The sequence below is a fragment of the Anolis carolinensis genome, chromosome 6, assembly GCF_035594765.1.
Source record: "Anolis carolinensis isolate JA03-04 chromosome 6, rAnoCar3.1.pri, whole genome shotgun sequence".
In the NCBI taxonomy this organism is placed as follows: domain Eukaryota; kingdom Metazoa; phylum Chordata; class Lepidosauria; order Squamata; family Dactyloidae; genus Anolis; species Anolis carolinensis.
In genome coordinates, this window is record NC_085846.1 from 102,463,597 (window position 1) to 102,485,341 (window position 21,745).

Sequence of the window (21,745 nt, forward strand, 5' to 3'; positions counted from 1 at the left end):
GTACCTCATCTCCAATTGAAATGTTGGAGCACTTTCTTCCTTCATCCCCTGTACCATTCACTCCGTTCTTGCAGAACGATTTATATTCAATTGCGACTTCTTTTGGCAGTTTGTTGTTTTCCAAAATAACTTCTGAAGACAGTGACTAAAATAGAACAGTGGGACAGTTTAAATGGAATCAGGAAGACATATCTCTTTAAATCATGTGCTTTCAAGGGACTATTCTCTTTTCTGTCACAATTAGTCACATACTGGTGGCTGTGCTACAGTTTTCCTGTAGGATTTCAGGCTAAAAAGAATCACATGTTCCTGTTAAGATCAGTGCTGTTCTTTCTCCCTTGCAGAAACAAAAACATACACATACATATATATGTATGCAGTCAGGCCTCCACATTCACTGGGATTAGAGGCATAGGATCCTCATGAAAGTGAAAAACCACAAGTATATTTTTTCTATCTGAGAGATAAGAATACCTAGCGTTTCCATCATGATGCTATAATCACCCTTCACCAAACTCCAGTGGCAGACTCAATTATTCCTTAAAAGGTGTTCTCTATAGGAATCCCTAAGTTTTCCAATATGACTTTATGATCAATTTATGGTTGTAGTTGACTGTAATGTCAGACTGGAAAACCTAGAGAGAACATTTTACTCAAATCCGCAAATGAGGAGGATTTACTAATTTGTATTTTCTTGTATATATGAAACATATCTGCTTCAGAAGCCTTAGGCTTATCTGTTCTTGTTTTCCTTGTCTCTAACATAGCTGAATCTATCAAATTGTCATTTTAAAGACATGCCTTCTTGAATAAGGAGAGATGTTTTTTAAACTTTAATCTTTACTTATGAATGATAAACCAAATATATAACAACAAAATAATAGAAAGGGGAAAATCCACCCTGAAGACAGTGGTTTCAATGTTCCAGAAATAAGAGGCAAGTTTGCCAAGTTTCTGCAAGTTTCAATAAAAGAAACAAGGGTTCAATCCATGAATGTTCAAAGCCTCTTATGTACTTACTTATTACATTGCAGCATAAAATGTTATAAATGCTAATCCTAAAGTCATGGAAGATGAATAACCCCTAGGAGCAGCTCGTCAATGGATTTCACCTATTACTTCCAGGCCTCTGCAAAGGTTCATGGTGGGACAGTTTGCAGGACAGACACACTTTTCAAAACACTATCTCTATTTTACATGACCTTACTTTCAGCAGCAATCCCATTACAGAGTGTTACAGTAAAAACCTTATACTGTCATTCTTTTAGGACTTATTAGAACAGCTATACCCTACATGTAATTCATATATAATGGAGGTGCTGATCAAGAGAGACAGGTCATATCCTTCATAAAACTAATGCTGCATTTGGCAGGAAAGCGGAAAGTGACTCACTGTAGCAGACTTACATTGTATGCATCAATAATCAGCTGGATCACGTTGCTGGAATTTGAAGAGAGTGTTCCCACTGCAGACTTTGGAATCAGATTCTTCAACTCCTTTACATACGAAAAGTGAAAACAGTATTACATTAAAAATGTAACCAGGACACAGAGATTAATAGTTCAGGTTGTTGGATATCAGGCTCAGTAGGCAGACTTAAAAAATATTCTTGATATAAAATAGTGCTTCCATTATTCACATTCGAAGATTAGAATAAACATACTATTTAGATTGGACACCACTAGGGAAGCACAATAACTGTTGCTATCCAATGTTTCAGGTTTCCTGTATATTCCAAAAGTTTCCTTAAACAAGCTATTTGTAAGATTGCAATTAAGTATTCAATAAATTCATAATAGATGCACAACAGAATAAACTTATGCTACTCAATCTTTACCTTATAAACAGGTTGAAATTCTTGGGTAACAGCAAATATGATCTGAATATTATTGTCACTTAACTTCTGAACAAGGTGAGCAATGGAGGGATAATCCTGAAAATGAAATTTAGGTAATATTAAGAAAAAAGTATGTTCTACACATTTTAATGTCATATGTAATATGCTATTTATGCAAGAAAAAATAGATCAAATGCTGGTCAAAATGTATTTCTTTTTAAAAGGAAATGAAGCTTCAAATATACTTTTGTCTCTCTATCTGTAGAAACACCCATGACATACAGACAATAAAACCATCTGGGAGTCTGTTAAGGATTATTAAAATTTTATTAAATTTTTGAGAGAATTAATCTACTGTCATTGATAAAACATCTAATTATGCTTATCTAATTAATTCACGTGAAAATATTGCCTTCCTGATAACTTTTTGGACCAGGAACCAGTAGGAGCTGTTTGGAATCGACAGTTAAAGCACAATACTGTACTATCTCAAAATGAAATAACATGCGGAATTCAAAAATATTTATGCATTTAACACAAAAGTAAAGGTGGCATAACAGCTTGTGCAGATCTTTCTTTCAATGCACCTGAAGAATCTGCATTCGTATTTGGATTTTCCTCAAAACATTACACTATGGAACATGATTTTTGTTCCTGGGTGATAAATGTCATTTTCTAATTGCTTATATCATAAAAACATGGAAAAGGTTTATTAAACTGCAAAAACTTTGTTTTTGCGAGATATCCTGCAGCACATTTTGCTATAGTTTTTCAATGGATATCTCAGAGTCTAAACCAATTTCACATAGTTTTTGGCAGCCACAAAAGGACAGGTTGCTCACCTGTAACCATGTTTCTTCGAGTGTACTCTGTGAATTCACACTAATGGAGAAGCTGCGCCTGCGCAGGTTCCGACGGAAACTCTTCCAAGCTGAAGTTCAAATTTTGGCGGTAACCACGCCCCCCCCCCTTCCCAAGGGGCATATAAGGCGGCCCCAGGCGCCCGCTCTCCAGTTCCTACACCGCCAAGGCAACGAGAAAGGGAGAGGTTTGCCAGAGGGGAAGGAAGGGCGGGTTTGTGTGAATTCACAGAGTACACTCGAAGAAACATGGTTACAGGTGAGCAACCTGTCCTTTTTCTTCGTGTACTCTGTGAATGCACACTAATGGAGACTGACACGCTAAGGTCCCGGATGGTGGGACAAGGCAAACTCGACAATTTAGTGAATGTCCAAACACATATTTATTAGGACATAATGAGATAACAGTCCCAAGAGACCAGTGCAATCAATTGTCCGAAAGGACCAGTGCAATGCAAACATGAGCATAGTAGAAGAGGAAACATAACATAGAAATTTTTCAATAAACATGATAGAAAAAAACACTCAATTGCGTTTAGTGCATATAAACGCTCTCCCAGGGGGGAGAGGGACAAACACATCATGGTCTTTGACATATCCGCCAGGATCAATAAGGCGGTACCAAGTAACAGAGCAACTGCTCAACACAATCAGGGAAAAACACATCCCTAGAGGTAGGTATGGGGAAAACGACCGGCCGAAACTTGAAGGAGAGGTATAGAGAGTCACCTGCGGGTGAATATAAGGAGAAAAGACGTTTGAGAGTCAGGAGAGGCAAGATGAGAGTACTGATCTTGCAAAGGCCGAGTCCTTTAAGGCTCTATTGTCCAGCCTGTAGTGAGAGACAAACGTAAGAGGGTTTGACCAGATAGCCGCTTTGCATATGGAGTCAAGCGGAATACCCCTAAGGAAAGCGGTTGAAGCCGAGAGGCCCCTAGTCGACCTCGGGCGGATGGATGGAGGAGGAGGTCGCTTGGCTAGTTCGTAGGCCAACTCAATGGCCTGAGCGATCCAGTGGGACAGTCTTTGGGAAGAGATGGGATTACCCAACTTGTCCTGGGCATAGGCGACAAAGAGTCTTTGTGTATTACGGATGTCTTTGGTACGGTCCCTGTAGAAGAGAAGTGCCCTTCGAACGTCGAGAAGGTGCAGTTTTTGCTCTAGAGGAGAGGAGGGGTTAGAGAAGAAAGCTGGTAGGACAATGTCTTGATTGAGGTGGAAAGCTGACACCACCTTAGGGAGAAAGGTAATGTCCGGGCGAAGAACAGCGCGGTCATGGTGAAAACGTAGATAAGGCTCGTCGACCCTGAGAGCAGCAAGCTCGGATGGCCGTCGTGCCGACGTGATCGCCACTAGAAAGGCCAACTTCCAGGAAAGCAGACGGAGATCGGTCGAGGCAAGCGGTTCGAAGGGAGCAGAAGTGAGTTGAGAAAGTACAAGTTCGAGATTCCAGCCCGGCGTAGGTGGTAGCGACGGCGGGCAGATGTTATTGTAGCCTCGGAGAAAGGTTTTGATCAAGTGGTGAGAAAAGAGAGATGGCTGACCGTGGCGTTGAAAAGACCAGGAAAGAGCTGCGAGATAAGCTTTAATAGAAGCGAGAGAGAGTTTCTTCTCGACGAGGGTCATGAGGAAGTCGAGGACCACCGATACCGAGGTCGGAAAGGTGTCGACGTTACGGGATCGAAGGAAGGCGTGAAAGCGAGAGAGTTTATAGGAATAAGCCTTGGTAGTAGACGGCTTATGGGCTGCCCGAAGGACGTCTTGCAGGTTCTGCGGAAGGGAGGCTAGGTAAGAATCCTCCATGCAGTGAGATGAAGGGAAGGGAGGTCCGGGTGAAGAATTTTGCCGTCCTCCCTTGAGAGAAGGTGCGGCGAGGGAGGCAGAGGGCGAAACGTTCCTCTGGAGAGACGAAGAAGGGCCGGATACCACGGTTGGCGGGGCCAGGCCGGAGCTATGAGAATCGCTGTGACCGAGATCGAGAGAAGTCTTTCGAGAACTTTCGGTATGAGAGGAATCGGTGGAAAAAGATAAAGCATCTCCGCCGACCAGTCCAGTAGAAAGGCATCTCCTAGACAGCCGGGGAAGGAGTTCGGGGGAAGTCTCGCCCCGTAGCGGGGTAGCTGAGCGTTGTGGGGAGACGCGAAGAGATCCAGAGTAGGGCGTCCCCAGTGGAGGAACAGACCGTCGAGGATCTCGGGATCGAGCTTCCACTCGTGAGAGGAAGATGTCATCCTGCTGAGGGCATCTGCTAGGTCGTTTTGGGCGCCCGGCAGGTGGATTGCAGAGACCTGTACGTCGTGGGCTATGCACCAAACCCAGAGACGGGAGGAGAGGAGCATCAATTTCCTCGAACCCGTACCGCCCTGTTTGTTGATGTAGAATACTGCTACGAGGTTGTCCGATTGAATGAGGATGGACTTGTGACGGATGAGGCGGGAGAATGCTTTCAGGGCTTTGAGAATGGCGAGAAGCTCGAGGAAGTTTATGTGGTTGGCCCTCTCGGAAGGGGACCAAAGGTCTTGAACCGTTAGACCGCTCATGTGGGCTCCCCAAGCGTAGGTGGAGGAGTCCGTGGTTATGGTTAGCGACGGCGGGGCTGGATGAAATGGGAGGCCCTTGCACACGTTTTGGTGAGACGTCCACCATGAGAGGGACTGGCGGACGAACGACGGTACCGACAGGTATCTGGAGTTGTGGTGGTAGAACGGCTTGAAAGTGTCTATAAACCACCTTTGCAGGACCCGAAGGCGCAGCCTGGCAAACGGGGTCGTGAGAACCGTGGAGGCCATGTGGCCCAGAAGGACTTGGATGGCACGGGCTCTGACCCTCCGGGCAGATCGACAAAGGGCGATGTGGTGGCGGAGAGCTAGGAATCTGTCGAACGGAAGTGAAACAGTCTCTGTGACGGAGTCGAAGAGGGCCCCGATGAACCGGATTCGGGTTGACGGGGAGAGATTTGACTTCTCGGAGTTGAGTTGGAGGCCGAGAGATTTTAGAAGACGCAGCGTGAAGGAAACGTGGTTTTCGAGAAGAACCGGATCGGGCCCGACGAGAAGCCAGTCGTCCAGATAAGGAAAGACCGTGATGCCATGTAGCCTGAGGTGGGCCGCTACGGCGGCGACGACCTTGGTAAAGACCCTCGGGGCCGTAACGAGGCCGAAGGGTAAAACGGTAAATTGGTAGGTTTGGTCGAGAACTTTGAAACAGAGGAACCTTCTGTGCGCCTCCCGTATCGCCACGTGGAAGTAGGCGTCTCGTAAGTCTATGGAGGCAAAGTAGTCTCCCCGCTGCAGCATCGGGAGGATAGAGGCAATAGAGACCATCCTGAATTTGGAAGGGCGAATGAATATATTGAGGGCTCTTAGGTCCAGAATGGGGCGTAGCCCGCCTCCTCTCTTCGGGACTGTAAAGTATCTGGAGAAGAAACTTAAAGGGTCCAGTTCAGGAGGGGAGGGACGGATGGCGCCTTTGGCCAGTAATGCCTCGACTTCGGCCAGTATCTCTGGGGAAGGAGTTGAGTGGAGAATGCGACCTGTAGGTGGGAGGTCCGTGAACTCTAAGGCGTAGCCGTCTTGGACAATGCGAAGAACCCATGCATCTGAAGTAATAGACTCCCATTGATTGTAGAAGGGGGCTAGGCGGTCTGCAAAGGCGCCGGAGGGTCGAGGCAGCGTGGGCTCTGCATCGGTAGCGGGCGAGGAGCTTTGGCAGGGGTTGGCGTCAGGTACGCCGGTTAGCCTGCGGAGGAGCGGGGGTGGTTCGACCGCGTTGCTTTTGTGGATGAGGTCCCCGACGAGGTTGGTGATGGGTTTGATTATTCGAGCCCGAAGGCCGCCTGAAAGAGTGGTGTCTGAAAGATTGTGGCGGGAAGCGGCGGGAGCGGTGCGGGAACCAGCGGGTGCGCTGAGGTTGCGGTTGGTCGCCACATTTAGACGCAAGAATTTTAAAGTCATGATTAGACTTGAGTTTGTCATCGGTACCGGAGTTAAATAGTCCGAGCGCGTCAAAGGGAAGGTCTTCAATGACCTGTCTGGAAGATGAAGAGAGACCCGAAGACCTCAGCCAGGCGTGGTGGCGGATGGATATCGCGTGGGCAATCATCTTGCCCGCAGTATCACCTGTATGTTTCGCCATTTGTATTTGGTGGTGAGCAAGCGAGTCTGCTTCCTGTTGGAGGGTAGTGAGGACGGAGCGGTCTTCGTCCGACATCTTAGCGAAGAAGGGCTGTGCCTTCTCCCAGATAATCTGCTGGTAGGCACCCATGCAGGCTCCATAGTTCGCCATGCGGCAAAGCAAAAGGGCTCCGGAGTAAAGTTTTCGACCCACGGCGTCGAAGCGCTTCCCTTCTCTGTCGGCCGGAGTGTTCGACTGACGACCTGAGGATTGAGAGGCCTTAACAACCAGGGAGTTGGGGTCGGGGTGGTGTTTGAGCCATTCCAAGGTATCATCGTCGGTACGGTACCAAGTCTCGATCCTCTTCGAGGTCGGAGGAATGGAGGAAGGGGTTTTCCAGGAGGCCTGGATAACGTCCAACAGATAAGGCAGGAAAGGGAGTAGCGTGGCCGGCGGAGCTTGGGCCTGCACCCTTTTGAAAACTGGATCAGACACTGCTTTGGAAGTCTGCTTGATCTCCAAACCCAGGGCGTCGGCCATTCTGACCATTTGATCAGAGAAAGCACGAATATTGTCAGTAGGAGAAGGCGGGTCCGCCTCATACGCATCGTGGGGAGGAGAGAGGTCGAGACCGAGAGAGACCACCGAGGCCGAGAGGACAGAGTCTGGGTGGTCAACATCAACATCTTCCTCCTCAGCCCCTTGGGGGGACTGAGGGGGAGAAGAAAGCACAGTCTCGGGAGGAGGCATGGCCTCGCGGGAAGAGAGGGTCGGGAGCCGAGGATCCTTGGAGGCTGAGGCCTGAGCTGCTCGAGCCAGGCGAGCCGTTTGTCTGCCACGCTCCGGTGTCGAGGTGGGAGGGAAGAGCTGTTGGCGCGACGAGTGAGGCGTCGCAAGGGGCTCCGGCACCGGCACCCTGACCACCGTTTGGGTAGAGTGGTGGGGTGAGTCCTGCAGCTCCCCGTCAGACAGGGGGTGCAATGGAGATTGAGAAACATCTCTAGGCCTCTGTGCTGGCACAATTGGAGAGGATCTTCTCGAGGAGGTTGCCGAGGAAGATGGCTGGTCTCTCCTTGAGGAGGCCGAGGAAGAGGAGCGCTGAGTCAGCCGTTTCTTTGTCGGCGGTTGCTTGGATGCAACCCTCAAGGACTTGCCAGGTGTGGGAGGAACCACAGCTGAGTCAGATTGCGCTCGACGAGACTCCTCGTGAGCCCTTTTAAAGGCTATTTTGATAGCAGAGGAGGACGGAGGGGAGCCGATACGAGAGCGGATCGAGGTCACCGAAGCCAAAGAGCTCGACGTCGAGGAAGGCCCCACCTTTCCGGAGCGGGTCGATACGGTAGCCGTCGTCACGGTACACGGTGGCTTGACCGGCTTAGCGGCCCTGGAGGTCTTGGACGCCCTGGACGAGACCGAGGAGGCTTTAGCTGACGGAGGCTTAGCTGGTGGCGCCGACATAGCTCTTAGGGCTGAAGACGACGACGTACCCGACGTCGACGGAGTCGGTTCTGGCGCGAGAGATTTTTCGTAAAGTGCCGCTCTAAGCCTAGTGGCTCTGTTCTTTCTGGCCTGAGCTGTGAGAGCTAGGCAGAAACGGCAGGTACTGACCACATGAGCCTCGCCAAGACAGAAGAGGCACTTGGCGTGGCCGTCCGAGTCAGGAATTTTAGCAGCACACTGCGTGCAACGCTTGAAACGAGTAGTAGACATGCGAAGAGTCCGAAGTGAACCTTGCGGCGGAAAAAAAGGAACTGGAGAGCGGGCGCCTGGGGCCGCCTTATATGCCCCTTGGGAAGGGGGGGGCGTGGTTACCGCCAAAATTTGAACTTCAGCTTGGAAGAGTTTCCGTCGGAACCTGCGCAGGCGCAGCTTCTCCATTAGTGTGCATTCACAGAGTACACGAAGAAAAAACAAAGTTTCTGAAGTATAAAAACTACTTTCAGAGTAAGTACCACACAATTCAACAGGAAATAATACTTTCAAACCAGGAACAGAAAATTTTCTATCCTTCAGGGTGACTATGTTCTGCCAGAAGTGACCATAGGATTTTACTGGAGAACCAAGATAATCTCACAAAGATCATTTCTCTACTCAATGCCCAGCATAAAGTGACCATATAGCCTGTAGGATCTAGGGATTCCAAGTGAGGTATTCTCTCAGGTTTAAAAATAGCATTTTTATTATTGTTTTTTCCACTTGCAAAAGTGGAGGGTCTAGTGTAGTGTCTGGTGCCTATAGTGTAGTGTCTGGTGTCTGGCATATAAATATGTGTACACACTGGAGTATTAGATAAACAAGCATTCCATTAAATATACTTACATAATAATGGCTCATTGTGTACATATTATCATCTAAATGACATTGTCCATCATTTGGCAAAACAATTCCACCAAGTTTCCCATCTCCAGCAAAATGGAATCCAGCATCCGTGGAAAACACCAGCAGGCGAGTGACATTTCTCCATCCGATTTTTGACTTAGAGAGAAAAAGAACTTTAATAAATAAGTACAGGTACACTTCAGTTAATGAAATAGATGTGTTCCTGGGCAACAACAAAATTAATACCAGAGGCAGAAATAATATGGAAAGAATAAGAACAGGTTCCAGCAAACATGTTATTGAATACTAATTACATGCACATATGAAATGAAACAAATAGGACAGATAATTCCAGGAGTTACTTTTTATTTTAAGAGCCCCTACTTTTCTTATAATTATCATGGTCTTCTATGAGGGGTTTTCAAAATGTTTCCACGCTTTTATATTTTCATTGGAAATCGTGAGGGCAGGAGGAAGAGTAATTGTTCATATTAAGAGTATCATGTGACTAGTCTGTCTGGCAAGCTGGGTGTAAAAGTTTTCATGCTGTGGTGAAGATGCCTGAGAAGTTTATAAATTGCAGTAAAGAGGAACAGTGTCATGTATCTTTGTAGGCAGGTATGCCAGGAGAACAAATTCATCTTTGCATCTGCATTCAATATGGGGATAAAGTTCTCTCCCGTAGAGTAGTCTATGAGTGGATTGAAATGATAAGAAATGACCATACTAGTATTAAGGATGTAATGGCTTCTGGATATCTGGCTACAGTTATGACCATGAGGAATGAAGAAAGAACCCTCAAACTGATTCATATCAATGAATCAGTGCATCAGTGGCAACCAAAAAGCATTTTTTGCTCAGGTATTCAAAAGTTCAATGCTGGGAAAAATGTTTCACAGAGGAAGATGACTATGTAGAAAAGTGATGTAAATTGTTCTTGAGATTCTTACTAAATAGAATTTTTTAAAGTGTGGTAGTGTTTTGAAAAACCCTAAAAAATCAAGTCTAGAAAAATTCCAAAACTAAATTGGGGTATGGGGGAAGGAAAAGTGAAGCTGATTGATAAAATTAGGTGTGGGGAGGATGTTACATATAAAAGTGGGAAGTCATTTTTACTATATTTTGCATTTAGAAGCACCAGAGGGGGCTATATAGAATCATTGGGACTTTATGGCCATCCCTACATTAAAGCATATTCCAAGATCTCCTGGCATCATATTCTCTCCTCATATAACTGGAATGAACATTTGGATATTGCTGGTTTTAGTACATTACCTCGTATTTTGGTCGCCTTGTGCAACCTGTGGTGGGCCACTGGGTGGAAACTGTAGACCTCTGGAATCTGCTCATTCCTGCATTAAAATGCTCAAGGCAGTAGGGTGTGTCCAAACCACCAGCCATAACAAAGAAGTTTGGGATATAAGGATCATTGGTCTGACTCTGTATAACTGCTTCATATGTTCATGTCAATCACTGAATTTAGGAGCTGCAACAAGCCCAAATGGACTTGCAAGAACTTGATTATTTTGAACGCACCCACAGACTTCCTTCATAACATTTTAATGCTTTACTGTTATAGCTCATGGTTAAACTGTAAATTATGGCATTGTAAGATTTGCAAACTTTTCTCCTGCTTTCCATTTCATTATTAATAATCAACATTAATAATATATATTATTAATGTGTATATCTTGTTCTTTATTATGGTTCACTAAAAAACACAAGTGGTTCCAACATTTCCATCCACGTTTGCATGGCAAACTGAAATGTAATAGATCCACTGAATCCTCAAACCAATTACAAGTATGCAAGCCACCTGCACTTACAACAGAAGTTGAAATAAATTAAAATATACTCACTCCACAAACAGCAACCTGCATTATGGCATCAAATCCACCTTCCGGAGAATCCAAATTGCCAGATATTTGTTGGTCACCTACAAGTTTATTGAAGAGACTTCCATTGCTGGTAAAATTGAGTACATTTCTGTAGCTAAAAGGACTGGTACAGTTGAGGTCACCTGTGCAAGGATTCCTGATTTTGGCAGGTGTGGTGCTGATGTAAGGCATTACAGTTTTTTCAACAAAAGAGCCAAAACCTAGGAACAAGACAAAAGAAAATAAAACACAATTATCTTCCTGATTGCATTAAAAGACCCATGTGGAATAAGATAAAATTGTTGATAGGTTGCATTTCTTTTTCAAAACAACGTTTTATTCCCCTACAAGCCAAGGGGAGTTTGGACAACCAGAAGCAAAATACATGGAGGCAACTAATTGAAAGACCAAAGAACTATCTGGTTCCTGTGAGGGTTTCTGGAATGTGTGTATATGGGAATCCAGCATGGAAGGAGTAAACTAGGTAAAGATTTTCTCCTGACATTAAATCTAGTCGTGACCGACTCTTGGGTGTGGTGCTCGTCTCCATTTCTAAGCTGAAGAGCCGGCATTGTCCGTAGATGCCTCCAAGGTCATGTGGCCAGCATGACTGCATGGAGAGCCATTTAAGTAAACTACATACTTAAAATTAAAACAATGCTATGGAATCCTAGGAGCTGTAGTTTTGTGAGACACCAGCACTTTTTGGCAGAGAGGACTGAAGACCATATAAGGCTACAATTCCCACGATCCCATATCACTGAGCCACAGCAGCTGAAGTGATGTCAAAATGCATTTATTCTACAGGATAGATGCACTCCTAATGGGACACAGCAGACAACAAAGCAAGCAATTTATGGGTAAAAAAAGCACAAAGTTCTAATGATCAAACATAATACTTACCAATTCGAAAGTCTGAAGTGATGTTCTTCATTTTACTCATTAGAGAAGTTCCAAGGCTTTTGACATTTTCCAAGTCATCTTTCATAGAGTAAGAGAGGTCCATAAGGTAATAAAGATCAATAGGGTAATCTTCAGCTCTCTTAAACTTTAGTGAAAATGTTTGTGGTTCCCCTAATGCAAAAAAGAAGTAATAATGGTAAGACAAGATTGCATTTTATTAGCAGTCAATAAATAATACAAAAATAAATGCTTTGCCTATGAATGTTCTTCCAACCCACATCTTAAAACAATTATCAGGCAGAAATCATCTTAGAGAAAAACAATTAATTGGTTGATAGATCTTCTATCAAATTTCTGGATTATAAATCTTAGAAGTTAGTCATCTGGTAGCCTAATTTCTTCACAAATATCCATTAGAAAGATTATTCAGATGTGAAAACCAACTGTGTAAAAATGCTTATTAATAAATTAGAACCTAAAATTTCACATAACCATATCAAGAGACTGGAATTTTCACAGATGGGCAGAAAATTAATGTTCTGGCTAAATAGGCAGTGGCAGTAATTATAAAGATTTTGTGAGTTCCAATAACTACATTATTAACAAATTATTCTCTTCATTACTGGCAAGTAACATCTAATGACCTGCTTTGCAAAATGCCTTCTTTTTGGAGCCACAAATATTAATGAAATTGTGCATCTCCAATGTGAAACTGCAGATATTTTAATTAAAATAGGACCGGGATTCATGTGACCCTCCAAATGTAGTTACATTGCAAGCCTCAGTAGCATTAAGCGGCACAGTCAATGATGAGGAATACTGGAATTAATAACCCAATATCCATAACTCCCACGTCTAGCTAAGAGGCTCAAACCAACTACCTCTTGATGTTGTGTTGTTGCATGCCTTCAAGTTATTTCCAACTTATGGGAACTGCAACACTCCCTATCATGGGGTTTTCTGGGCAGGATTTGTACTTTTGCCTTGAACAAGGTAAACCAGTGTGTTTCCATAGTTGAAGAGGGACTTAGTCCCTGGTGTCCAAAGTCATAGTCCTAAACTCAAACAACACTGGCTCCCTAAAATATTTATATCCCAGCTTGTATCAGAATATCTCAGGGTGGATGTAAAGTATGATGGGAGCATTTATCCCTTATAGTATTGGTCCAAGAAGCTAAACAATCCCTAGAACACGAACAATGGCTTCAAACTACAGGAAAGGAGATTCCACCTGAACATTAGGAAGAACTCTCTAACTGTGAGAGCTGTTTAGCTGTTAACTCTGATCTGGATTGTGGTGTAAGCTCCTACTTTGGAGGCTTTTAAACAGAGGCTGGATGGCCAACTGTTGGGTGTGCTTTGAATGTGATTTTCCTGCTTCTTGGCAGGTGGTTGGACTGAATGGACCATGAGGTCTCTTCCAACTCTAAGATTCTATCCAGGAGATCTCTGTAATATTGGGTAGGAATCATGTGCCCATGTGGATTTAGTTGGACTGCAAATTGGTAGCAAATGTAATGATAACAAATGCCAGAAGCTGCAGTCAAACAACACGCGAGTCCCACCGCTGCTTAAAAAGAATCCAAAACAAAATCAGATCACTTTAGAACAAAGAATTGTATTTAATGCAAATTTATCAGAGGACACTCATAAGCAATTGGGAGGAGCTCAAAATCTGAAAATGGGGAATAGGTTTGATGGAAACAAAATGTGCCACCAAAGTGCAGAAGCCCTAAATATTTCCTGTTTTTGAGCAGCACTCTTTTATTTTCTTGTAAATATGTTATAGCCATATAAAAATTCAGAATTTTGAATTAGCCTCAATTTGACCTGACATTTACCTATTAAAAATGTTCGATTTGCAAGTTTATGTGATCCTCTGCCTGCCATGTTCTGACTCCAAAACTAAACAGATAATCAGCTTTCCTTCACTTGTATCTTAAATCATTAACATGGAAATATTTCTAGCTTAAATTCTAACTATGTTCAGCTATGGTTCACTCCCATTAACCTTAGAACTAAGGCTGCCAGAACAAATATTGGATTTTTCCAAAACTTGTACAAACACACAGACGCGTATTTATATCCACAATAGTAAACTATATATCCCAGATATAAAGATTTCTCAACCCCCATGCTTAGAAATTTTCCTTGCATGAACCATATGGGCACAAGAAGAGAAATGATAGAAGATTCAGATATTTATTTATAGTTTACTTGGAGAGTACATGGGGATTAGTATGTTAATGAACAATCCATATGAAGTTTTTATTATTTTATCTACGAATTAGTCCCCTGTTTTTAACACTGTATCCTGCTTGTTGATTTTAATTATTGTTTTTATTGATGTTGATGTTTTTTACTGGGATAATTGTTTTATTGCTTTGTTACTGTTATTTGTTTGTTTTATCGGGCCTGGCCCCATGTAAGCCGCCCCGAGTCCCTTCGGGGAGATGGGGCGGGGTATAAAAATACGCAACATACTTAAGTGCTAAAACTACAAAATGAAATCAAGCACCTCTATCAAGATTGAAACACAAAAGAACAACAAAACTGCAGAAGACATTTGTCACAGAAATCAATGAACTAGGAAATGGTAACGTTCTCCAGATATTTGGAATCATGGGCAACTCACATCCTTCTTGATTATCCACTCACTACTCTACTTAGAGCCACATTTTGGAAGATAACTCTTGAAGCCTTTTAATGAATATCAAGACAATATAAGACATCGGTGATATCCTTACCTATCCGTAGCTTTAACCGTACTTGCTGGGGCTGAATCTGGGTAATGTCTTCTGGCCTAAGACTCTCAGCAGCTCCTTTGACACGATTTGTTACTTCTTTGTTTTTGAGCATCTCTTGAGAACCTCTGGGATTTTCTATTTCACCAGGAGGGCAGCCCTTAGTTTTTAAAACCTCCAAATCATCACATCGTGCTGAAGTAGATTCTCCTTCTTGTAAGAAAGTCTAAGAAACACAAACAAGATCAGCTTAAAATTATTAATGACTGGATATTTTGTACCCTAATTTTAGACAGAATAACTAAAATCAGTAATTCCACTCTTTTGAAGAAATTAAAGCTCCAAACCGTGGTTCTAGCAAAGGACCCCACACACCTGAGAGATGATATGTACCCAACGACTGTGAGCTTTAAACTATAACTTAAAATGAACAAACCTTTTTCATTTGTACAAGAATGATAGCATAATCAGAGCCACTTCTATCAGGTTTGAATTGTCATTATTTATTTTCTCTTTAAGAGCAGTAAAATTTAGTATATTTTTAAAATCTTTGTAGGAACACGAACTTCAGAATAAGACCTTCCTTATACTAGGTCAGACTCTTGATCTAGCGAACAATTACTCTTTTCCAAGTTGGAAGGTGTTTCTTTTCAACTATATCTATCTGATGCTTTTGAAAATGCAAATATCAGAAACTGAACCTAGGACTTCCTGTATAAAACCCAGTGCCTCTGCATTATGATTCTTTACAAATACAGGCAGTCCCTGAGCTATGAACATCCGACTTGCAAATCTATATATATAAAAGGGTAATGAAATTTCGGCCTAGGACAAAACAATAAAACTACACATCCCAGAAACACTAAACTTGGCAGCACAACCCCTCATCCATGCCTCTACGTTCATACAATAAACAGCTCCAGCTACTCCAGAACATGGCCAGGCTTTGAGACTGCAAGGCTATTCACTGCTATTCCACCTGGCCAACAAAGGATTCCCATAAGCCACAGCAATGCGTGGCCGGGCAAAGCTAATGACTCATTTAAAAAAAAAAGGGGGGGGGGTGAGACAACAGAAAGTGAGAGGAATCTACCCCTTGGAAGGAAAAGTAACACCTGGAAGTTATCATGGGAAAAAGGTGTCTCTACTAAAGCATTCTCAATTAACTTGATCCAGCCCTTGGAATGCAACAAAGAGTCACACCATGATTTCAATGACCTCATCTGCAAGAATCAATATGTCCTTCAATGGTATTTTGGAACAAAAGCCAAGTAAAGAGAACCACTCAATACAGTCTAAAACATTTTACATTTTATCCATATATTTTGTGGCTGACAACAATTCCTGTAATTGCCACAGAAGTGTGGTAACCAAAGCAGGAACTGCTGCTAGCTATCTCTGCAAGTTAGCCTACTTCACATATATTTCCTTCTAATCATGTATTCAAGAGAGAAAACTGAAATTACACAAAGCAATCTTCCAGCTTTCAGATGATATGGGATGCTAACATGAGTAACCTGCAGATATAAGATGTTCAAATTAAGCTTGGAAGAAACAACTCAGTAAGTTGAAGGTTTTTTTCTGGGATAAAGTAGTAGGAAACTACTCAGCATCTCAGTGATGAGTAGTCTGTAAAACTTATGCCTAGGCCGTGCCATTTCAGTTCACAGTAGTGGAGATTCTGGTGTTGGAATACCTTTCTGGAAAAAGAATGGGTTCAGGGGTCTAGTGCCCTGATATTACAACCCATACAACCATTTCCCAGCTCTGTGAAAATAGATGCACAGAAACTAGTATCAGAACATATGGCGTTTCAGAACTGAAAACAGACTTAAAATGTATATAAAATCCTTTGTTTTCCTGCCCATCCTCTTTGTCTGTATCTAAAGTTACTGGTCTTCTAATGTCACCGGAGAATATAATTAAATCCAGACACACAGACTCCGAAGAGCAATGGTTTTTAAATAGCTATGAGGGAATGCTCTATATGGAGAGTGGAGGGAATGGAAAATGGCTGTCCAACTGGAAAAGAAAGGGGACAAATCCCAAGATTAGCTATGCAATTCTCTCTTTGTTAATTCATACCCTGATATTTGTTTTTAAAACACACATTCTTGTCCATCTGCTCCCTTATTAAAAACAGAAATGGTTTCTAGTAGCAGAATCTGTTGTCATGATCAGTCTGTCTAATTCTAATGGATTTCTAGCCCTTTTCACCTGAGACTAAAAAAAACCCCAGCAGATTGTTTCAAGTATACATGTCAGTTCCACGTACTTGTGCAGTACACCCTCTCTCCACATGTATATATATAGGGGTCATATGGGGAAACCACAGTGTGAATGAAACTATATAGGGAAACAGATTTCAGCTTCAACAGTCATTTCCACTAGCTTTGTAAAATGGAAAAGATAGAGGGACATGTATAGAACAGAAACAGAGCTGCAGCACAGTTGCATTATGCTATTAGGTAACTTAAAAGCAGTATTTTGACATTAAGAAACATTCCCACTTTAGTTTATTAAATCCTTCTAAACTGGTGCATAAATGCGAAGGCTTTTGAGCATCTCCTCCCCTCCCATTCTCATCAAGGTCAACCTGCTCTTATTAAAAGTCTCCTGAAGGAGGACATACTTGTAAAATACTAATAGCTGTGGCTGGAAACCAAATACATTACATTTGTTGGACTGAATCCAGACTTAATCACACTTAGAGCAGATGCACTGAAATGAATGGAACCTGGAGTCAATAACAGCCAAGTATGACGTAATCAGGAACTAATTCATTATAGTGTGCTTCATGTATCCACAGATTCAATATTCATCAGAGGGTGGAGTTGGGTTAATCAAACCTCCCATTGGACTACTATAAGCTACTGCACCTAGAACTGCCTTGGAAGATAACCCAGAGGTTTCAAACAGCTCAATAACACATATCAGAATATTAAGATATATATAGCAGAGCAAAGGCACACTTTAATGATCCCATAGGAACTGCACTACTCACTTATGATGCTGGTGCTTTCATCCAAAGCCCTAAATAGCCAGGGTTCCAAATACGTAGACTGCCTCTCTACAGATCTGAGTATCCATTTCTGTAGGTCTAGTCAATGCTTCTGCTTATTGCATGGCAACTTAAGAAACAGCATTTTCTGTTTTGTGCTATATATGATATGATAAGTATGATTGTCTTCCAAGGGTAGAGTCTTGGTGGTGGGTCCATAAGTGACTGTGAAAACCTATTCTGCATCTGCATCTTTCACAATGAGGGCATCAGTTTCCAGATGCAAGGTGGTCCCTACAAGGTTGGCTTGGAGCACCTTTCTCTTGACACGTTTCTCCCTTCCATTCGTACCACAAAATCCACAGAGCACTGTTGGTAACCTCCAGCTAGAGAGCTCAAAAGTCGGCTTCCCAGTTCTCTGTGTTTATTCCACATTTTAAAAAAGTAACCTTTAAATCCATCTTTAGCTCTTTTGTTGTCCACTGACATCCTGTTTTCCGTTCTTGAGATCCTCCTCAGGGATGAAGCCATACCAGAACTTTTAATCTGCCTTGCTTTGTCACTGCATTCATGGCTTTCTCTGCTAATATCTTTTGATTAAAGAGTTTTAAGTATTCAAAAACACGGAATAAAAGGTATATTTAATAATCTCTTCCCAGTCCCTCCTGTCATTCTCTACCAACGTCTTAAGACTGTTCAGTTTGCTTTGGATCAATCATAACACACTTCTCATACAGTCAAGTTAGGAAAATGTATTTAACAAGTTTGACCAGATACAATGTCTCCACAACCTCTTTATAAGGATTTCTATTACAAATTGCTCATATCTCCTCTGCTATTTACCTAGAAACTGACTAAATCCAATTGTTTTCATTTGCAGTTACAACTACTTTGTTAATGGAAAAAGATTCTTAGCATTTTGTTTAGGACTGGTCACAATTTAGCATAGTAGAGAAATTAAAGCAATACATACTATATTTTTGCACCATCCACAATTTGGTCCAGCTTGTATACAATCAGCGCATGACTTTGCATTAGCTGCTATACAAATATTTCCACCTATAAGAAAATATTAATAGATTAATTTGTTTTGTTGAAATTATAATGGCACACTATTAATTTCAATCAACCCTACAAAGATATAACTTTTGTGGATTTGATTATTCTCAGATTTGATTAATATGTTCTCTTTAGGAAACTCAATATCTCACTATGTATATACAAGTAGTTTCTTGCATAAAATATAAATAATTGATGGTCTCAAACTCCAATTGGTAACACCTGGTAAACTATGAAACCAGTGAATAACAACAAAAGCAATGACAAATATTACTACTTACCTTGTTGGGCAAATCCATAGACTATGAGGCAGTTTAATAATCCAAAACACAGGAGAAACTTTATCTGCAAAATAAAATAGAGCAACATTAGTTTCTATTTTTTCAACTATTTACACCAGTTGTAAAAAATGTATCAGAGTCAGCTACTACTGTGAATACACAGTTTTATTCACTGCATTTTGAAATGATACAGTATCTTTACAATCTTAAAAATCTTACTATAAGGTAAGCATTCCATTACCAAGATACCAAGAGGACATATCTGCTATCCAAGACGTTTCTAAAAGTAAAATAAAGATCTCCACATTGCATTTCATCTGAGAATGTCTATGTTCTCGAAAGTTCCTAAATAAACTACCAGTAATTCCAAGAGAAAATGTTGCACCTGAGGACTTTTACTCTATGTTCTGTCAAGTTTCTATTTTTATATGTAAAGGAACAACATAGGTCATAACCAAATTAATAATTTTGGTCCCAAAACCTGCCCTTGACTTATTCCCTGAGCCTGATTTATACATAAGTTATTGCCTCTTTTAATGGCCATGTTTTACTCTGTTGAAGCTGTGTTATTGATCTACTGTGATTGTTACATATTTTATATTGTTGTATTTTATATTGTGTATTATATACTACTGTGATAGTTATGTATTTTATATTGTTGTATTTTATATTGTGTATTTTATACTGTTGCATTTTATTGTATGTTGTTGCGCTTGGCCCCATGTGAGCCGCCCCGAGTCCCTTCGGGGAGATGGGGCGGGATATAAAAATAAACATTATTATTATTGTTGTTGTTGTTGTTGTAAGTATATGCAGCAGTGGGTTCTTAATCTGTGGGTCCCCAGGAGTTTTGGCCTACAGAAATCCCAGCCAGTTTATCAGCTGTTAGGATTTCTGGGAGCCAAAGGCCAAAAACACCTGGTGACCCTAGGTTGAGAATCACTGTGTTAAGAGATGGCAGCAGAACACTCATGTCAGATGCAAGATTAAATTGATTATGGAGATAAAAGTAGGTAGAAACTGAAACTGTGTGTATCTATGCAGGCCAAAACATCTGGGGACTCAGGTTGAGAACCACTGATATACAGTATGTAGATTTTTCTGTAAGATGTAGTTTTGCCTGTTTTTTACTTTCTCTTGGCCAAACTTTTAGATAACTTAGGGCTTTCAGTTCTTAGGGGCATAAACACAAATAACTATACCTTTCTACCCTAATTTTGTAACAGAAAGTACACATGCCATGCACATATTCTTCCATCATATTGGAAAGGCATTTATATCTCCATAGGAAATGTACATAGTGCCTTCTTCTAGCTAGTTAGAGAGAGAATCACTGCAGAAGTTCATGTTCTGCTTCTTCTGCAGCAAATTTGACTTTTCCCATTATTTTTTATTCCCATGCCTTTCAGATCAGTGAAAGTGATCCCACAACCCAAAAGGATGACACAAACCTTATATTAAGGCATTTGTGCATGTAACTGGTATGTAGATCCTGCAGTACATGGTTGAGACACTTTAAGGTGAAATAGCCCTACAAGTTACAGTTATTTCAAGAGAATATTCTGCCTGTTTGATGTCACCAATCCAGTTATGTGGTAATGTGAATATGGTCTCAGGTGGTGCAATAAAGGTGTAGGAGGAAGATGAACTACCAGACATCATAATACAGATTTTGTTGCATTTGTTTATACAAGGAGCATCTGTTCAGACACAGTATGAATCAGGCTCAAATGGTGGCTTGCTTCTGTGAGCAAGGATCAGTTTTTGCACCTCAGAGCAACACTCCTTAATTGAGTCAATCCACACACCTACCAGGAAGCAATGAGTAATAAAGAAACACATATGCATATGGGCAGCAAGTCTAAATTACTTCTTAGTAAGAAGACTCACTTGCAGGAGTCAGCATGATGCAATAGTTTGAGCATTAAACTATGATTCTGGAGACTACGGTTCAAATCCCTGCTCAGTCACAGAAACCCACAGGCTGACTTTGGGCAAGGAACACTCTCTCAGCCTCAAAGGAAGACAAAGGCAAACCTCCAAACAAACCTTGCAAAGAAAACCTAATGATAAGTAAGCCTTAGGTCAACATATGTCAAAAATGACTTGAAGGCACACAATAAGACTCACTTAGCCCTTCTGAATACAAAATCCAAATCAAGGTGATACTTTTCATTGTGTAGACCAAAGGGCAATGCCTTATACTAGCTTTTGAAGTTCTCTGGCTTCTTCATCAGGCAAAAAATTATACAGAAGAAAACTGTCAATTCCAGGTTTGTCTAAGATCTCTGGTTTGTGTTTAAGAGAGTCTTGATGGGAAGCTAATGCAGGTAGAGGCGCCATGCCTTCTTGGTCCCAGTAGAAAAAGGAAGTGAGAATAAAACTCCCATCTCCAATGGCAGCAGAAATAACAACATTAATTGCTTTAGAGATCTAGACTGTCACTGTCCTCTGCAAATATACAAACCCCTTTCTAGGCAGAATATCTCAAGAAGCATTTGTACTGTTATAATTGGAAATACAGTTAAAAGTATCAATGACAGCCAAATTCAGATTATTTTACTTCTGTTGGAGATAGAACCTTCAGAGGCAATGTATGTAGACCAGGAAAATGTGCAAAGAAATCTGATGAAAGTTTATACAGTCTACAATCTAATATTTCATAAGAAAATCCAGAGTTCAAATGTCACTTCTATTGAATTTATCTAATGGATTTAGGCACTCCACTTTCAGCCTCAGAACTCTCCCGT

The 21,745-nt window shown here is 41.8% G+C and overlaps 1 protein-coding gene across 2 annotated transcripts in view; it reads right to left on the reverse strand.

Moving 5' to 3' along the window:
• itgb1 (integrin subunit beta 1) overlaps window positions 1-21,745 on the reverse strand; it is a 48,837-nt gene that overhangs the window by 9,242 nt on the left and 17,850 nt on the right. For both annotated transcript variants that reach the window (XM_003222128.3, XM_008112336.3), the window contains exons 2-10: window positions 18,996-19,059; window positions 18,629-18,714; window positions 14,658-14,880; window positions 11,911-12,081; window positions 10,990-11,228; window positions 9,131-9,286; window positions 1,839-1,934; window positions 1,408-1,497; window positions 5-145 (exon numbers count right to left, since the gene is read on the reverse strand). In XM_003222128.3, coding sequence (XP_003222176.1) covers window positions 5-145; window positions 1,408-1,497; window positions 1,839-1,934; window positions 9,131-9,286; window positions 10,990-11,228; window positions 11,911-12,081; window positions 14,658-14,880; window positions 18,629-18,714; window positions 18,996-19,059 — 1,266 coding nt within the window. The remainder of the gene's footprint in view (window positions 1-4; window positions 146-1,407; window positions 1,498-1,838; window positions 1,935-9,130; window positions 9,287-10,989; window positions 11,229-11,910; window positions 12,082-14,657; window positions 14,881-18,628; window positions 18,715-18,995; window positions 19,060-21,745) is intronic.